A 17,429-nucleotide genomic window follows, 5' to 3' on the forward strand; every position below is an offset into this window, starting at 1 on the left:
AAACAGCACCAGTGGCTTACGGTACATGATACATGTATAGATCAAAGAGAGAGAGAGAGACAAAAAAAAAAAAATGGCCAGATTTTCAAGTCACAAGAATAGGATATCCATTCAGATTACGAAGTGCAAGCTATTAGTGCTGAACATGCATGGCTAAATGTAGACCTATACAAGCTACTAATAATGTTGCTAAATAGTGAGGCTATTGTTTGAGTATTCAACCACCAGCTATGGCAGTTGTTAGGGTGCATTTATGCCCACCACTGATTGATAATGTCAATCAAAGTGTACGTGCAGATATAATGGGTGTAAAGCTGGATATGTTCAAGACCGTTCTCAATTAAACATTTTGTAGATTAGAGGCACTTCAAGGCAGTAGGGCCAAGGGGGAATGATTGAGGTGCTTGCCTTTCAATTGCTTTACGACATAAAAGGCTCAAACCCGGCCTTGGACAGAGGATTTATATATTCGTATATATATATTATATATATTATTTTATATACTCTCACTGCCTGTAGGGACTTGATGACTGCAACAGCTGACAGTTTTTTGGTTTTTTTTTGGTTTTTACTTTTTTGGGTTCTGTTATAATATTTGATGTGGAATATTTTTCATTAAGATGAAATGTATGATTTCTTAAAGAAATATACATGTAAAGGTACATGTACACTGTAGCTAGGCAACATGCACATGTAGTTGGCCTTTAAACCATATCATAGTGAGGGTGATCAGTCTTGGGCTGAACTCACTGTGCTCTTACAAAACTCACCCCCATGCATGTACAATTTATTGAGGTAAGACCATGGACACTACAGATTCCTTGTTCCCGTTCAGATTATTTTAGAAACAACTCTGCATATATACGTACCATATGTATGTAAATCTTGCACACCTGTCTCTGTCTACCGAAAACCCCTAAAACGGTGGATCTGCAAATGATCTGGCCTAATTATTAAACACCTATGTGTTGAATTACACTTCTTAATCCTTCTACTGATTACACAGAGCGAAAGTGGAACATATGGCCCTGTGTCTTAACATGCGTTAGCTGGTGCCTTCAAAATGTGCTTGGTATTAAACTTGTTTCCATATTTTCCTTTTGTGTTAAACATGTTTGCTTATTTTACTTTTGTATACAGCAGTGAGAGAATAGCTAATGTTGGTTTTGATACATTTTCGGCTTTTTCACAAATATAAGTCTTGTAAGATCTACTCTGCGACGGCAGACATGTGTGAAGGCCCCGAAGTCTGTCATGTCGCCTGTAGGCTACAGTTTACACTAGGCCCAACCGGCACATGCCTTAGCGATGACGTTTACGAGGAGCGAGCTTTAAACCAATCATCAGGCAGAATTGTGCATGTCATTATAGAAAGCGCGGAAATTCGACTGAAACTCCGCCGCCATTTTTATTACTAGTGGGCTGGGTGTTATAATCTGTTTATTTATTTGACTAGTTTTGTTAGTCTTTGGCCTCCTTGTCTCTTGATCTGCATCTGTTTGTGTGATGGAAGTTGCTGAGAACCTTCCACCGTTCGACTGGGATGGCAGGCAATGAGTTTTGGGGGTAAGTCGGTAAATTTTGATCCAAGTAACAATGACAGCTGGCGCGCGTTGTTGCAATTGTACTGATGATGTGGTCAGTTTTACATGTACATGCACTTTCACAACAGCTGGTGCACTCCAGAAATATCATTTACACGTTGTTGATTGCTTAGCAGTTCGTTTGTGTTGTTTTGTGAGCTATCTTTAGAATATGGGGGTGCACGTGTCCTGTGTCGTTAGTAGCGATGCTTATTATGACTGATTTTATTCCATCGCTTCCGTAACAAAGAGCCACGATACACGTCAAACTTTCTATTGGGTTGATTGGCGTGGACAGCCGGACTGGGACGCTGGGCCAAAATATTGACATACATTTCATGTTATTCAGTATTCGTGTAGATAAGGAATGAGAATTAAACTTCAAATGAGGTGAGCTAATAATGTGTTGGCTAATGTCATTGTTTTGTACTTTGACACATTTTTATGTCTTTTCTTATTCAGACTCCTGTACTCTTAGGGACGCATGATATTGTTTGCCAGGGGCAATGGTTACAAGCTAGTAAAACAACAAACAACATAAATCACTTGTTCATCATATTTATTCTCAGTTATCTTCACTTTCATTACTCACATGCAATTCTAAGGATAGCTTTAACAGTTTAGCCAAACATGGCTGTGGAAAGAAACATTCGAGCCTATTGTTTGGTGGTTATCTTCAGGATGCTTTCTAACGTGGTAGGCAATGACCATATAACATGTGGGTTTTACTAAGAACTCATGTGGGAACACTCAGAGCATAAGTTTAATGTAGCTTTGCTCGCGTTTCATTGCCATATTGCCGTCAACCAGGCTTGGATTAAGATAGGTCAAAGTCTTTTAATCCCAGAAGATTGTAGGGCTAATCTGTTGTGCTATACTTTCATGTGCACATGACAAACTTGAAAATGAAAAGCCAAATAATTACATGTGGTCTTTTAATACTGGGAAAAGAAAGGATAGTCAGCAGTACAAGCCATATCATTAAAGGAGAAGAAAACTTAAAAAAATGACACTATAGGCTGAAAAGAGCACATTTTTTTACTATCTGGTGGTGCCTGTTGGATAATTTTGTGATCTTTCCTTGCCACACACGTAAAGCCTGAAAACGGCAAAGCTGGCGTAAATCGCATCCTCCATCTTTAACACCCTGTAATTTATGCTGGGGGTATTTTGTCTCTCAGCCAATGAGAGTCGTTTAAACTGGCGGCTTGTTCATGTAAACTCAGAACCTACTTCCAACATTCCGGTTTCCCGACTGTCAGGCAGAAAACGAACTGTACTGTTTGCTACCTCCCCAGAACTGTACGAACTGCACTTCGGAGGTTGTCCCGACAATAATTTCTCCTCCTAACACAGAAGACTTCAGGGGCTAGTTCTTAAGCAAAATGGAGTGGCCCACAGCGGATTTTGGCGCTGACTTTATTTATAATTTATCATATTGAGGTACATGTTAGAATTTTTTTTATGGCATTCACCCTGCGAGGAAATGCATACTCCTTTTGGTGGTAATTGTTTGATATTTAAGTTTTCTTCTCCTTTAAATTAAGACAACCGGAAGTTTTGGCCAATTAATAATCACCAAAAATAACATGCCTTCAGTTCAATTAAATTCAGATAGTACAGTATATTCTCTGGTGCTGACTAACAGATTAGCAGTGCCCAGGCCTGTACGATGGGTATCTTTCAACCACAGGCTGTGGTTGAGTTGTGAATAGAGTGTATGCCTTGTAAATGGTAGGTTTGGGGTTGAATCCTGATTTGAGTCATGCCTAAGACTTTTTAATATTGGTAATCTTCGTACTACCTCACTTGGTGCTAAACATAACAGGAATATCCCAAGCATAGGTCTGCCGAGTGTCTGCAGAATATGACTGATTGACCTGCAAGATGTCACATTTGGGGTCTTCACTCTTCACTTTCAGCATGGTGTTCCAGTGAGGCAGCACAATAAATGTATTGTCAAAGAGACTTCAAAGAGACACCGTGATGTGTCTGATGATAGTTTGATGTGATAAACATCATACATGTAGCATTATCTGATATCAATATGTATAATGTACTATTATTCTATAATGATGACACCATTTTTGGTAACATGTGTCATATGAATCTGTTGACAGGGTACATGTTTTGGGTCAGGGTATACAAGGCCTCCAAACTGCTCAACCTGATGTGGCTTCCAGTGACGAGGACAGCGATGACACAGGTCAAAAGGACTCTGCTTACACTGATCTGAGATCATATGGTAGAAAGCTGATAAACAAAGGCAGATGGATAAGAGAAGAGGTAAGGTCTACAATGATAAATGTACAGCAGGTGTTAATTGAGATTTTGAAAATGGGTAGTAGTGAGTATTCCTACATGAAATCTTGTTATTGGTTTAACTCATGTTTATTACTTGCAAGTAATTTTTTGATTTTGTTTTTTTCCCTGTATGTTGAATTATAGGATGAAAAGTTAAAAAAGATAGTGGAGAACCATGGTCAGCATGATTGGAAGCTCATATCAAGTTTTTTTCCTGATCGATCTGATATCCAGTGTCAGCATAGATGGTACAAAGTTCTTAATCCAGAACTGATCAAAGGTCCCTGGACAAAAGAGGGTATGTGTAATATTGGGCATGAGAATTTCAAAAGCAAAGCTATTTCACATTGCATTGTCTTTGAGAAATATTACTTATTCTAGTTAACATTTGTGTAAGAATTCATTAGTTAAAAACAAAAAATGAATATTGTAATTTGCTGAATTTTATTGTTAAAAAAAATGGAAGCTTTCAGTGAGGTTTTCAATATAAGTTTGCCTATTTTGTGAACAGGAAGATGAAAAGGTTGTGCACCTAGTTAAAGTTCATGGCCCCAAAAAGTGGACTTTGATTTCAAAGCATCTGAAAGGGAGGACAGGAAAGCAATGCAGAGAAAGGTTGGTTTACATGTTGATGTATGGTACATAAATAGTGTATGCTGAGGTGTGGGATATCAGGAATTGTCAGCTCCAGAGAAGTGATGTTCGTTGAGTGCTGATCACGATTTGAATATCACTTGTTGAGAGCTGACATTTTGTGATATCCCATCTCAAAGCATGTAGCAAATGTGTTTTATCATACAAAACAAAAAACAGTGTACCTGCTCCACTGGTACTTTTAACGGCTGAATATGTACATCAATTGCAGGAATAGCCACACGAGGGGAGATAACTCCAGTATAATAAACACGTCATTGGTGGATATTAGCTTGTGAACATGGGGTATTCAGGGATGAGAATTTTGAGGAAAATGAGAAAGATTCTCGTACCTAAATATGACTTTGTAAGCATGACATTTCTTTGCTTGACTTGTTATCATTATACATTATTTTTTACGCAACATCATGTGATTGTATTGCCCAATGGAAACCACAAATCCCTCTGTAAAGTATAATAATAGTCTTTGTGTGCAGTGAGACACCATTTCTTTTTCAGTTAAAACTTCCCGTGTTGTACTTGGGATGGTTTCACTGGTATGTCAGATTTTAGATTTAAGCTGTTCTGTTTAATGCAAAGGAGGAAAGACTAGCAAATTTGATGGTTTACTTTAATGCAAATTATACATGCAAACTACTTTTGAAGATCTGACAACACTTAGAGGTTGTCTGGTCTATACTAATAATTTGTATGTATTTAAAGAAGCATGAATGTCATTTAATCCAGGTTTGTTACCAGTGTTGTCTGTTTATTAGTAAAAAGGAAACAGCAATGTTAGATAAAAGTATAATTTCTTATTTCATGTTCAGGTGGCATAATCATCTAAATCCTGCCATCAAGAAATCTGCATGGACAGAAGAGGAGGATCGCTTAATTTATCAACTTCACAAGCGCATGGGAAACAGATGGGCAGAGATAGCTAAATACTTAACTGGACGGTACTTGTCAAATCTTATTCATTTCACTGTAGAGATCACATATATGATTTTATTTTTTTAGAGAATTGCAAAGCAGTTGATGTGTCAACAGTTAACGGTTAACAGATTGTTGAAAGTGCTATAATACTAGGACAGGTTCCTGACTTCGGAACATGTAATTTTGTGGATTTTAATTTTTTTCTTTTCAAAATTTTTAAATGGATAGATGATTCCTAAGAAGTCAGAAAATTTACTTTATAGAACCATTTGTCAGTTGTAATTAGAGCCAAGAGACTTTATAATGGGCCCAGGTGTTCATAGACTTCAACCTTCGCTAGCGTTTATGGGTAGTTAAGAGATTCAAAATACTTAGTATGGAGTTTAAAAAGCTCAAAAGTATGTTCATTACGTGTTCATGCCATGCTCTCCTGTCTATTTGACAATCATCTCAAAACAATCTCTGCAGCCAGGTGGACATGAGCTACAGTGCTCTTTTTATTTCTCTGTAATCTGGGGAACGTCACCCTGCAGAAAGGTGTATGGGAGCCCCAAGCCTAGGTATTAACTTCTCTATCTGATTACAGAGAAGTTTACTACCACGTGCTTTACTCTCTTTTACATATATCCTCAATCCATGTACAGATAGAGCGCACTAACATTTTACAAGCTATATGTTTTCTTCATTTAAAAAGTATCAGGTTTTATCCTATTTGAATGAAAAGTCGGTACAGAGAATTGTCATATGTACTGTTTTTAATAATATTCTTTGATTGATTTTAACTTGGAAATAGTATTAATTAAAATATTAATCATCAAATTACATTTGATATTCTTTTGTTTATGTATTACATCACTCACATAAATAGTAGATTGCAACACCCTTCACATTTCGATGGCCGGCTTGAGCCAGACAGATGTATCGCACATATTTGCATTGCAGTTTAGTTCTATACCTGCCGCTATCAGTGCTCAGAATGATAAACTTATCCTTCATTGGCCATAGGTAAAAGTTTGTTTATGAACGGTTTTCGCCTTCGTCAAGGTAACTTTTCAAACCTTGTGTGAGCACAAACTCCTCAGAGGTGTGGACATGTGCTTTATTTGGGATTGTGAAACAAGACATTTCATTGGCCACGTAATTTTTATTGAGCCAATCACAGGTCGCATTAAATAGTAGTCTCACTCACTGATGCAAGCAGTTATTTTCATGTCTGTTACCAGTGTCGATGGTCAGTCATTTTCTGTTTAAACTGGCATTAAGGTCGAATGGATTTTATTCTAATTAAAATGAATACAGCTATCAACTGAAAGCACACTGAACTTGCCCATATATGAAATTACCGTTCTCCTGGAGTTGCATAGTGATTGAGAATTTATGTTTACATAGTTTAGGAGATCGATAGGGGATCAACCAGTTAAAATGGATGTATTCGATGTTTTCAGTTTGATTTTTCAGAATCTGAAAAACATAGAAGTTAATATTATTTTGTCAGACAGTTCTGAAAAAAAAGTTGAAACCACCGTGAAAACAACTCATTATTTCTGATAGGGTAGTTAACATTTTGACGTCTATGAACCCGTGTGGGCCATTTGACTTAAGAATGGGCAATGCTTGTGCTTTTTCACCAAGGACTGTAAGGAAATGGTTTTAATAGTAGTGCTCACCCAGTGCCGTTATACTGTGATTGGGCAAAGTGTCTTGTTTTGGTGTATTTTTGTACTCCCAGCTAATGTTGAAATGGGTTTAAAATTTCTAGGCAACAAGTACTAATTGATTTTAAGTGTTTTATTCTGTTGTAAATGCAGAATTAAGCCTGTGCCTTGGGTGTTTCACCTTTACATCAGAAAAGTTTGTACATTTTTATATTTGATTCTGTGCCGTGCAGGACAGATAACGCTATCAAAAATCACTGGAATTCAACAATGAGGAGGAAGTTTGAGGCAGAAGAAGAGCAAACTGCCCCCCAGGTGGTCACCAGTGCTTACACTCCCAGCTCGTCCAGTAATCTTCAACATGTCCATCCTGTCAAGCTCTTCAGAAGTGTATGTATTTAACTTCCAGTAATTACTATGTATCTCTATCCAGAAAGAAGTGTGAGCAAGTGAGTTTTAGCCATTGGTAAACTTTTGTCTTTGACTTACTTTCTGAGGTCAGCAGTTTAATACTTATGAACACAACATGCTAATGTCTACAAAATTTATGTGTAGGCTGCCTAATGGTATGCAGTTTTAGTCATTTGGGCGCTGTTGTGATGGGATGCAGAGATGAGCATTTTGGGTTAGAGCAGCTTCATGTTTTTGCATGTTTTTGTAAAGTGGAACCGATTTAATTGTGACCAGCAAAATGAAGGCCCAAGCACACACATGTGGCACTGTAGACCTTTAGGCACATAAAACTACACTAGAGCTGTGTGAGGAATAAAAACCCAGTAACGCAATTTCAGGGCATCTGTGTAGCATCTGGGGTCTAGGCAGCTCCTGGGCCCTGGCCTTTTGTGCTGGGATAGTCGACCGATGTCCGCACATCTTTTTAAATTGTTTTCAATGCCACTGTTATGTATGTAAAAGTTATGAGATATTTTGAAATGAGTTAGACGTATACTCCAGTAAAACGTTCATGGCTTGAAACGTCCGACATGTAATGCAAATCATGGTTTTCAGAATTATTTTATAAACAGAAACTTAATGTAATCTGATAGGCAACCAAATGTTTTTTCTTTGTGTAAAATGTAGGTCGATGTGTGGTGTTTTAATCATTCATGCCCACATGACACATAAGTCCTCATATTTTTTCCTTTCATAATTCACACTACTGTAATCCTTCAACCATTTTGCTTGTTTGCAAGGTGTTTTATTCATGAAGGCATTATTCAGTGCAAACTGATAAAATCATAGTTTTTGTGAAGCCCTGAACTTGGTTAATCCAGTCAGTGTAGTTTTGTCTCCAAAATCAAATTAAAAGTGTGCATAAATTGCATTGAATGTTGTTCCCAGCAGCATAGAATAAGAAAAGTTGCACTGATATAAAATGGAATTTATCCATTTCTGCATTTTGTTTTGAGAATTTCATGGTGCTTGTAAAGGCCCTTTTCTGATTTAGCAATATTAGACTGGAAGATATCAGGGTAGGGTTGGCTTGTGTGACATTGGTTTCCTCCCACCATAATGCTGGCGGCCGTCTTGTAGGTGAAATATTCTTGAGCACAGCGTAAATCAGTCAAATAAATAAATTTGGGTACGTGCTCCATAAAGAGATTAATACTATGTGGTATGGAGACACATCCTAGTTGTTGTCAGTCATGTTTGTGGAACATGGCCAGGTCCGTTTACCAGCTGGTAGATAAGGTTGTTGAAAGTATTGAAAAGTTGTGTAATAGTTATACTTGTAGTGGATGAAATGACTTAGAGTCCTGTATTTTTTAAATGGACATGTTTCAAAGTGTTGAGAAGATTGAAACTTGCCTCTGCTGCTTCCTCTGTTTGCTTATGGTAATATTTTTCCTCTTTTGTTACAGATAAACTCTGAGTCATCAGGTAATTGTTCTTGTTTTTTTCTCAACTTGTACAAAAAAAAAAAAAAAACTTGTACAATATAAGCTGTGAAGGTACTTGAAAAGCTCCAAGATCGGCTGGCAATGTTTCCAGCTATGAATCTTCACATTCACAAACCTGGAACTCCCCACTGTTGCATGCGCTGGCCTGAAAGTTTCAAAGCTGTTTCCCTCAATTTTAAAGTAATTTTGAATTCATAGAGCTGTATTATGCAGGAATTATGAAAACCATAAAGTTGATATTAACATAAATCTAACCAAAGCATAGACTCTGAAACACCGAAACTTCACAATTGCCACTTTTAAATCACCTGCTTCAATTGCTAGGGGAGACTCGCCCCAAAATTAAGATCATTTTTTCACATTAGTTGCTCATGGTTACTTCTGTTCATTATTAAAACAAAATTTAATGTTGACATTGACCCTATTACTAAAATGGTGTAACCTTATTGGTTTCAATCCAAATGATCCAGGAGTTCATCTGTCTTGGATGAAGCCAACTTGAAAATGGCAGTTAGCAAGGTTTGGTTTGCTTTTGATGCAACAGGTGCATGTGTGTGTTAATTGTGACACCATGGTTATGAAACAACTGGTATAATTCAGTATATTTAAATATTGAGGGTTTAATATATTGTGAATGTTGTTCTTGTTTGATTGCCATTCTATATGAATCACAGGTATAGGTACATCACTTTTAACCAACAATCAGATGACAAATGCAGTGATACTGGACCAAAGAAATGAGGGCAAGTGCTGGACAGTTGTTGAAGCCCATGGAGTTATCTCCCCTGTCAGGTAATGTAATTAATCTTTTTATTGGACTGTTTGATTGTATTAAGAAATTTGAGCAGTGCTGTGTTCTCATATTATCTGACAAAGATATGGTTATGATTTGATTGCTATGGAATTACACATACTTAAGATTTTGGTACAGTTGTTAAGAAATGTGTGATATCTGATCGTATGAAATAAGTTAATATGCTCATTACAGCAAAAGCACCCTCAATGCAGAAAGTTTTGTCAAACTGTCTTTTATTAAAAATAGCATAAGGTCAGTGTTACCTTCTTCAGGCTCTGGTGTATGGATCCAATGGTTTCCAAAAGGTTTGTTGTGTATTACATACAGATATTTGAAATTCTGATACTTTCAAACAGACTTGTATGTATATTTTATTTGAGTGAAATCTCACAAAAGTTTTGTATTTCTTTTTTACATCTAGATCTAATGTCGCTGAAGCCTTGACGCAGAGCTCTGGTTTTGGAGAAATGTCTGCACTAGACTTGATCAATGGTGTTGAAATTACACAGGGGTTGACTCCCCTTAAGTCATCTAGGCTCACCAGAAATGGAGTCAAAGGTTTGTGTGGAGTGACGAAGGTCTGAAATATGGTTACAGAAGCTATTTTGTAGAGTAAACTCAGTGGGATTTTGTGATCAAATATTTCCATTCTTTCATCCATCAGTTACTGAGCGTGTTTATTTCTGCTTTAAATCCAGAAAGAAGTGGCACAAAATTAAAAGCAATACCAACAGTGTAGATATAATATTTATTGGTATTGCAGGAAGGCAATTAAAATTGGACATTCTGGCACTCAGATTTGCTGGACCTCCTCTCATTTTGGCTGTTATGTCTACCCGGTAAGCTGGCGTTGTGGGAATCCAGTGTATTTGATATATTTTACAGTTTTACTGTGTTCCAAAAGTAGTGAAAGCAGGAGGTGTTTACATGTGTTCAAATAGATATCACACATATAAAGTGTAATACTTTTCATTTTGGCAGGCTACAGGTTTGATGGCCGTGCAATAGGGAAGTTAAAGAGTCCAGGGGGTGGAGGGTTGATACCCTTCCCCTCCCCAGTTGCTTCTCGCCTTTCCACTCCACCAGCTATTCTAAGAAGAGGGCGACATCAGAAGCATGTATCCTTGTTTAATTTATACTATTATATTATTTATACTTGTGACATGGTTTGTCTTTTAGTGAAACAAAACATGACATAGATTGTTAAAATGATTAATTGTAATCATTATGAATATAGACTTAATACTTTTTTTTTTTTTTTTACTCTTAATAGTTTATATCTGCCGTGGAAATTTGAGTTTCCTTAATCGTTGTAATCCTTAACACAATTATCAGAGAACTAGATGCCGCAGAATATTTGCATCGAAGCCTGAGAACACAACCATGTCATCACTCAGTTCTGATGTTAAAACTGAGCAGTTTGTAAATGAATTAAAGGTGGAACCAGTGAGCATAAAGTCTGAGCCAGTGGAAATGTGTTCAGAACCAGCTTCGGTACTATCAGGTCATGTAGACATTCCGTTCGCTGCCTACAGTCTTCCACCAGAGGTTTTAATAAAATCAGAATCAGATGATCCAAAAATTGACATTGAAAATTTGGATCCTTACTACCCTGTAAAACAGGAAACCAAAACCCCAACAGGAACACCAATCAAGAACCTGCCCTTTTCACCATCACAGGTAAGATTTGATTCCTCTGTCTGTCACAGGTCTGCTGTAGATAAGTCTTCATGTGAAGACATGCTAGGAGGAGCTCGTGAAACAAGCATCTTGTGTGGTGTATATTGATTGAAAGGTATATAACCAATAAATCAGATTAGAGTTCATTGTAATAAATCTTCATAATTATGAGCACTTTTGCTGTGCGTAATGACAAAGATTTTTCCTGAAGAGCTCCATTGATTTCAAAATGGAATTTTTCCAAGTCAACATAGTATAACACGTCTTAGAAAACATGGATGTCCATATTTTTTTGAGTGTTGCTAATTTTTTAACAAATTCATAGTTGTCTTACATTGTTATTTGAATGCTTTCAAGAAATTTATGGGAGTTTGTGTTTGTGGCTTGGAGCGAGTCAGCCTTGTTTTTGTGAAATGTCTGACGTGGCGGTGGAATTGTATTTCAGTTTCTGAACAGTCCTGGCCTGCCCTTTGGATTGCTGACGTCCACACCTGTAGCCTCTAATCCTTGTGACACAAGTTCTTCTGTTTTGACGACACCCACCTGTGCTACTCTGGACACACTGGAGGAGTCAGGCAAAGTGCATGACAGGTTAGATAGTTTTCAAGTGGATAGATGTCAGGAAATGTTGGTTCATTTGATACAGACAGATCTTAGGCATGATGTTAGCTCCAAGCTGTAATCAGGTAGCTTGGAGATTTCACTGTAATTGATCAGTTGACATGAAATTAAAGTTGTAAGGAAGACTTCTATTTCTACTATTACAGTTGGCAATGTATTAGCCAATCCATTTATGGAGATAAGTTCCTTTCCCCTCATGTTAATTATTTGGTTATTGGGTGGATAACTTTACAGGAAATTTTTGTACAGGTTACTTTAGTGTAAAACTTAATGAAAAGAATAAGTTTAATATTTAGGAATTTCAGCCGTTGGAAATGTCAAATGTAATCAGAAACTTGAGTGACAGGTTTGATAAATATGATAGGAAGGTACCAGGCCTTTGTTTCTATGCTTACTCAGTTTGCATATTTCTGGTGGTCAGCAAGATGGGATGTCTGCTATCTGATAGAAATTCGGTTCAAATGAGGGCTTTTGATTTGGTCTAAAATTAGAGGAATGTGGAATTTTGTCTAATTATAGGCGAAATTCTCTACTTAATAACAAGGATATTGACTGAGTAAGAAGGAATATCAGATCAAACATTTCAACAAAGTTTTAATCAAAATAAACCAGATTTCAAATTTTTTAACTTCTAAATTGGCCTTTTTGGATCTCTGGCCCCAATTTCGGTATGAAAGATTGCTTGCTTTTCCCCGTGGAAATAGAATTAAGTAATATGATTGAGAAAAGAAGGATGTTATATATTAGATAGAGCTTTCTACATCCAAGCAATGTCTTATTGTTTCTACAATGTGTTTTGCAGTGGGTCTAATGATGAGAACAGGACTCCAGCAGTGAAGAGGTCTCTTCTGGAGACAGCCCCACAGACACCCACTCCTCTGAGAAATGCAATGAAGGCAATGACATTAGTACCGATGGTAAATGTTACAAGTACACATGGGCTACACAACCTCATTAGTCAGTCACCATGATACTGCATTTGCTGAAGTCATGCTAAGCCATGATCATTCATCCAGTTGTCAAGGGCTGATCAGCATTAGTCATATATGTTCTGACTAAATCATAATGAAGTATAATAACATTAAACACGGATATGTGCTGTTTTTATCCATATGTAGCAAAATCAACATGTGCTACCTTGTAGTGATTAAAAGAAGTATGTATTTGTGTGTGTGTGTGTGTGTACATTTATATATATACACACACACACACACACATATACATACTTCGAATGTATATACCTTAAGAATATGTATATACCTTAATCAGTCATTGTGACTGAGGTATATATATATATATATATATATACACACACACACACACACACACACACATATGTATATATGTAAATCACTACTTGCAAAATGATTGATCATGATGCATTTCTCTGATATTCACTGTTGAACTGATTGCACAGAGCCCAAGTACTGTGGATGTGTACCTGAATGATGTGATGCGAGAAGACACAGCCAGTGGGTATGAAGCCGACACCTCAACATTAGGTACCACGGATAACAGATCACACAGACAGGTGAGCATGCTTGTCTCTGATGCTATTGTGACTGAGGGATAATAGTAATTCTTAAGGTATAATTCCAATCAAAATATTGTTTGATGCGTTCAAAGATATTTGCCCCATAGTGATAAACTTTTGCGAAGTCATTAAGATGTCAAGGATTATTCTGTGGATTCAGTTGTGCTCTAATGAGCATGCTCAAGATTGAAATCAGTCAGATTTCTTCATCAGTGAATATGGGTGCATAGTGTGTGGGAAAATTTGTCATTGCCAGTAGCCAGTGAGTCACTCTTGGCACTCCATTTTCCTGACCTCTGTCGTGTAAATGAGATATTTTTTAAACACAAATTACAAAAATAAACAAATAATGTCAATATTATTTTGCAGAGCTCCACGTCGTCAAATCGTGTGAGGAAGTCCCTGGATAAGGACTGGTCTGTGATGGAAGCTGTAAATGCTTCAGACTTTTCAAGTGATGACCCCTTCACGAAACCAGAGACTCCAGTAAGTAATACAGTCAAACCTCACTATAATGTCCTCCAAGTTCTCCGACGTGATGGAAAATACTCTTTAAAACTGGAGATTGAAAAAGCTGATGATCTTGATAGCTGATGCAAGGTGAAAACTTAAACAAAATAATTCATTCGGTTGATTAAAACAATTTTATATCCCATAAGAAAATAAAACATGCCTTCAGCTTCAGCTGTAGTTCCCTGTTGTAAGATTCTGAGGTTGAAGATAGTCTGTAATGCAATGATATGCCCATGTTCTCACAAATCAGTACTTGGGGCTAAACACCAGCACGTGGGGTTGTATTCTATGTTCAGATCGGGATCGTCATATGATATCTGTTAGCTCTTTTATTGTGTAAAACCATAAAAGGTAGATTAAACAATTTATAGCTTTTCATGATTACATTTTGGATTATGTCTTACACTTTATTGTACATAATATACAAATTGTACTGCTAATGTGGTGTCGGATCCAAACCTGTACAGCATTTCTGCCCATTTTCACACCTCATACTGAGCTTTGAGAGAGCAGATGCCCGGATGCACTCAGTCATTTGCTAACTTTTTTTTGGTGCCTATTTATTGACGTGTGTGATGTATAGATGACTGACAATTCCTTCATGCATTGATTTATTGTGTATAATTTTTGATATCAAGCAATAATTACATGTGTGGGCTTCATTTGTTTTTGTAGAGCAAGTCGCTAATAGGAGATGAGAGTGTATCCTTGTTTTCACCTCCATCAACCTTGAAAGATGTATTTCCTGGGTTAGGAGGAGTGTTCGCATTGCCAGGTTCACCAGCTAAGGTAAGTCATAAATAAGGAGCAGTTCACAGTGGTCCTTGAAAGTACTTGATTGTTCATTATCATATTGCATTACCTTGAAGTTCACTGATAAATAACTTCAAAATAGTATCCATTAATCCCCACATGAAGGTTTGTCCTTAAACTGAATCATCCTGGGAAAGTCTGGACATCTGAGGATATTAGGTTCTTAAAAGTCATTGAAAAATATTTTTCAAGAAAGCTGTGTGATCTCTAGGAGTGGTTGATGAGTTATTTTCTTGTCTTGAAGTTTGTTTCGATTTGATGATTAGCTGGAATGAGCAAGGAGGTTGACCTTATAAAACTAACAAATGTTTTTTTTTTTTTTTTTTTTGCAGAAGAAGTCAAGTGAAAGGATTCCGTTTGAAGAAACCCCATCAAAACCAGTACAGAAGGTATAATTTTTTTTTTTAATTTTTTAAGTACTAAAACCTTATTTTCATATTTCAGGCAGCAGATATTTGAACTTACTTAGTTTAATCCAATATCTGTGAAGCTCTTTTCTGTTGTAAATAATGCCCCAATTGTCATTTTAGTATTGTGAAAGTTGAGCTAAAGGCTTCTGTGAGCATGTTTTCATAGGAGTAACATAATCATGTTCATGTAACATAATTTTAGGTCAGATATGGTATGTCTATTAATGTCTTTATGAAAATAAACATTGCAGAATTTTTGCCTCACGGGTATTTTGCCCTGTCCATAGCCTAAATAATTTTAGCTGATTGTGATGATTTGTATTTTCAGCTTGATGAGAAGTTTGAGATGTTTGCTTGTGGAAAGACTCCAGACCAAGTTGAACTGACAGAATTAGCTAGGAAGTACTTTGCCTCTCTTAGACCGCATGCTCTCAATCTTTGAGTGGCTGACTATGCATGTTGTATATTATGGCAGTGCAATTCCACAATTAAACACCTTTATAGATTTTGTATGGCAATATTGATGAGCAGTGCTTCTGACGTTCTTTTAATATCAATTTTTAACACCTTGGCAATTTCCTACAAGGATTATTTCTAGTATTGTGGGCTACTCGACAACCTGTAAAGCATTTCATATATATATTTGTAAATATTATGTACATGTGGATCTCCCAATATTTGTAAACATACAATAGTACATGTACGTTGCATGTGTAGCAACTAGATATATATTTACATTTTTGCAAGTATTTTGTACCCTAGATCTGAAGTATGTAAAGTCACTAAAGATATGATGTTTTCTAGTACCTTGATAGAAATCATCACCTATCTAAAGTTAAACACACTAGATCTTAGTGTTGTGAAGAGTGTGAGCAGTATATAATGCAGAGATGCCACATCACAAAACAAGTCACGAAATTTGAAAATTTTCATTATCCGAGCATCCTTATGTGTAAATGTATGTACTTATGTAAGTATTATGTACGTTCTCACATCGGTGGATTTTGATTTTTTTGATATGTTAACCTGTTAGACATCTGGGCGACCTGTTTAAATGGCACAGTATTGGCCTTCTGACTTTGTCACGTTTTGTAGTAGAAGTCCTTAGTTATCTTCGAGGTTGGTTAGAGAAATGCTATAAGTTGTTGTTTTGAAATATCAACATGAAAATGTCAATGTGTTTTATTCCTCCGCACCTCCACCCAACAAACGCTGCATGATCAGTTTCAATTTCAGATTTTTGATCTGTTCACATCGTAATTCTTACATTTACATGAGAGGTTTGATTTGTCTTTGTCATCAGCAATTTGTCTTTTTATTTGTATATTTTCTTTCGTTCAGCAGCCTGTTGTGTTCTTTTAAATTCGTCATTGAATATTGTTGTTCTCATTTTGTTATGTAGTATTCTCTTAAACAGCCGAACAGCTGCAATATTGTGATCGAAACCGATTGATTTCCAGAAGGCCTAATCCACGCGGGTTTAGTGTGGAATACAAATATTTTTAGAACTAAAATGTTCTGAGAGGGAGAGAAAAAAAAAAGAAAGAAAATTTTTATCAAATTTTTTATTCCTGTATAGAGTGTGACATTTGGTAATATATAACTGAAAAGGTCTCGGACACTGAGCGGACTATTGTTGGCAATTTTGTTTTGTTGTAAATTTAGGGCTACTGTTAGCTAGAGGCCAATGTTATTGGCTTGAGGCATGTGCCGGGTTCCTGTTGTTTGTTGCTGTAGCTAGTGCTTTGTTCTTTATAGCATACATGTTCATCTGCACGCAACTCACATTGAGTTTATGTTCAAGACAACTAGATATTTACAGGTAAAACTAGGAGCGTTTCTAGTTAATAAAGAAAAACAGTTACACCATACATGGTAAAAGAATGCATAAAAAATGTACAAAAAATCCTTTCTTGATCGTAATGAATTTCTTGGATATTTAATATGTATATTTGTATTTATAGGTGAGCATGTTGTCAAGGTTTTTATATATGGCTAGTGAAACCTGCATAGTAGCACACTACCCCCCCCCCCCCAACACACACACACA

General features: G+C 36.7%; 1 protein-coding gene across 1 annotated transcript; it reads left to right on the forward strand.

Moving 5' to 3' along the window:
- The first annotated feature begins 1,412 nt into the window (after window positions 1–1,412).
- On the forward strand, window positions 1,413–17,429 carry LOC135467939 (myb-related protein A-like). The gene is made up of 18 exons (XM_064745877.1): window positions 1,413–1,566; window positions 3,704–3,869; window positions 4,032–4,182; window positions 4,397–4,502; window positions 5,351–5,479; window positions 7,345–7,501; window positions 8,974–8,992; window positions 9,687–9,804; window positions 10,230–10,366; window positions 10,790–10,926; window positions 11,144–11,488; window positions 11,934–12,079; window positions 12,912–13,026; window positions 13,527–13,640; window positions 14,013–14,129; window positions 14,832–14,945; window positions 15,302–15,358; window positions 15,708–17,429. Exons 1-18 carry the CDS (start codon window positions 1,544–1,546, stop codon window positions 15,819–15,821), a joined length of 2,265 nt encoding a protein of 754 aa, XP_064601947.1. The 5' UTR covers window positions 1,413–1,543; the 3' UTR covers window positions 15,822–17,429.

Source organism: Liolophura sinensis, chromosome 6 (genome assembly GCF_032854445.1).
Source record: "Liolophura sinensis isolate JHLJ2023 chromosome 6, CUHK_Ljap_v2, whole genome shotgun sequence".
In the NCBI taxonomy this organism is placed as follows: Eukaryota; Metazoa; Mollusca; class Polyplacophora; order Chitonida; family Chitonidae; genus Liolophura; species Liolophura sinensis.

Bases quoted from the DNA above. Each gene is read 5' to 3' on its own strand.
- LOC135467939 (XM_064745877.1), top strand. From the start codon at position 1,544: ATGGCAGGCAATGAGTTTTGGGG. The intron at 9,805-10,229 runs GTAATGTAATTA...TTTTACATCTAG, and splicing joins GGAGTTATCTCCCCTGTCAG to ATCTAATGTCGCTGAAGCCT. The intron at 12,080-12,911 runs GTTAGATAGTTT...TGTGTTTTGCAG, and splicing joins TCAGGCAAAGTGCATGACAG to TGGGTCTAATGATGAGAACA.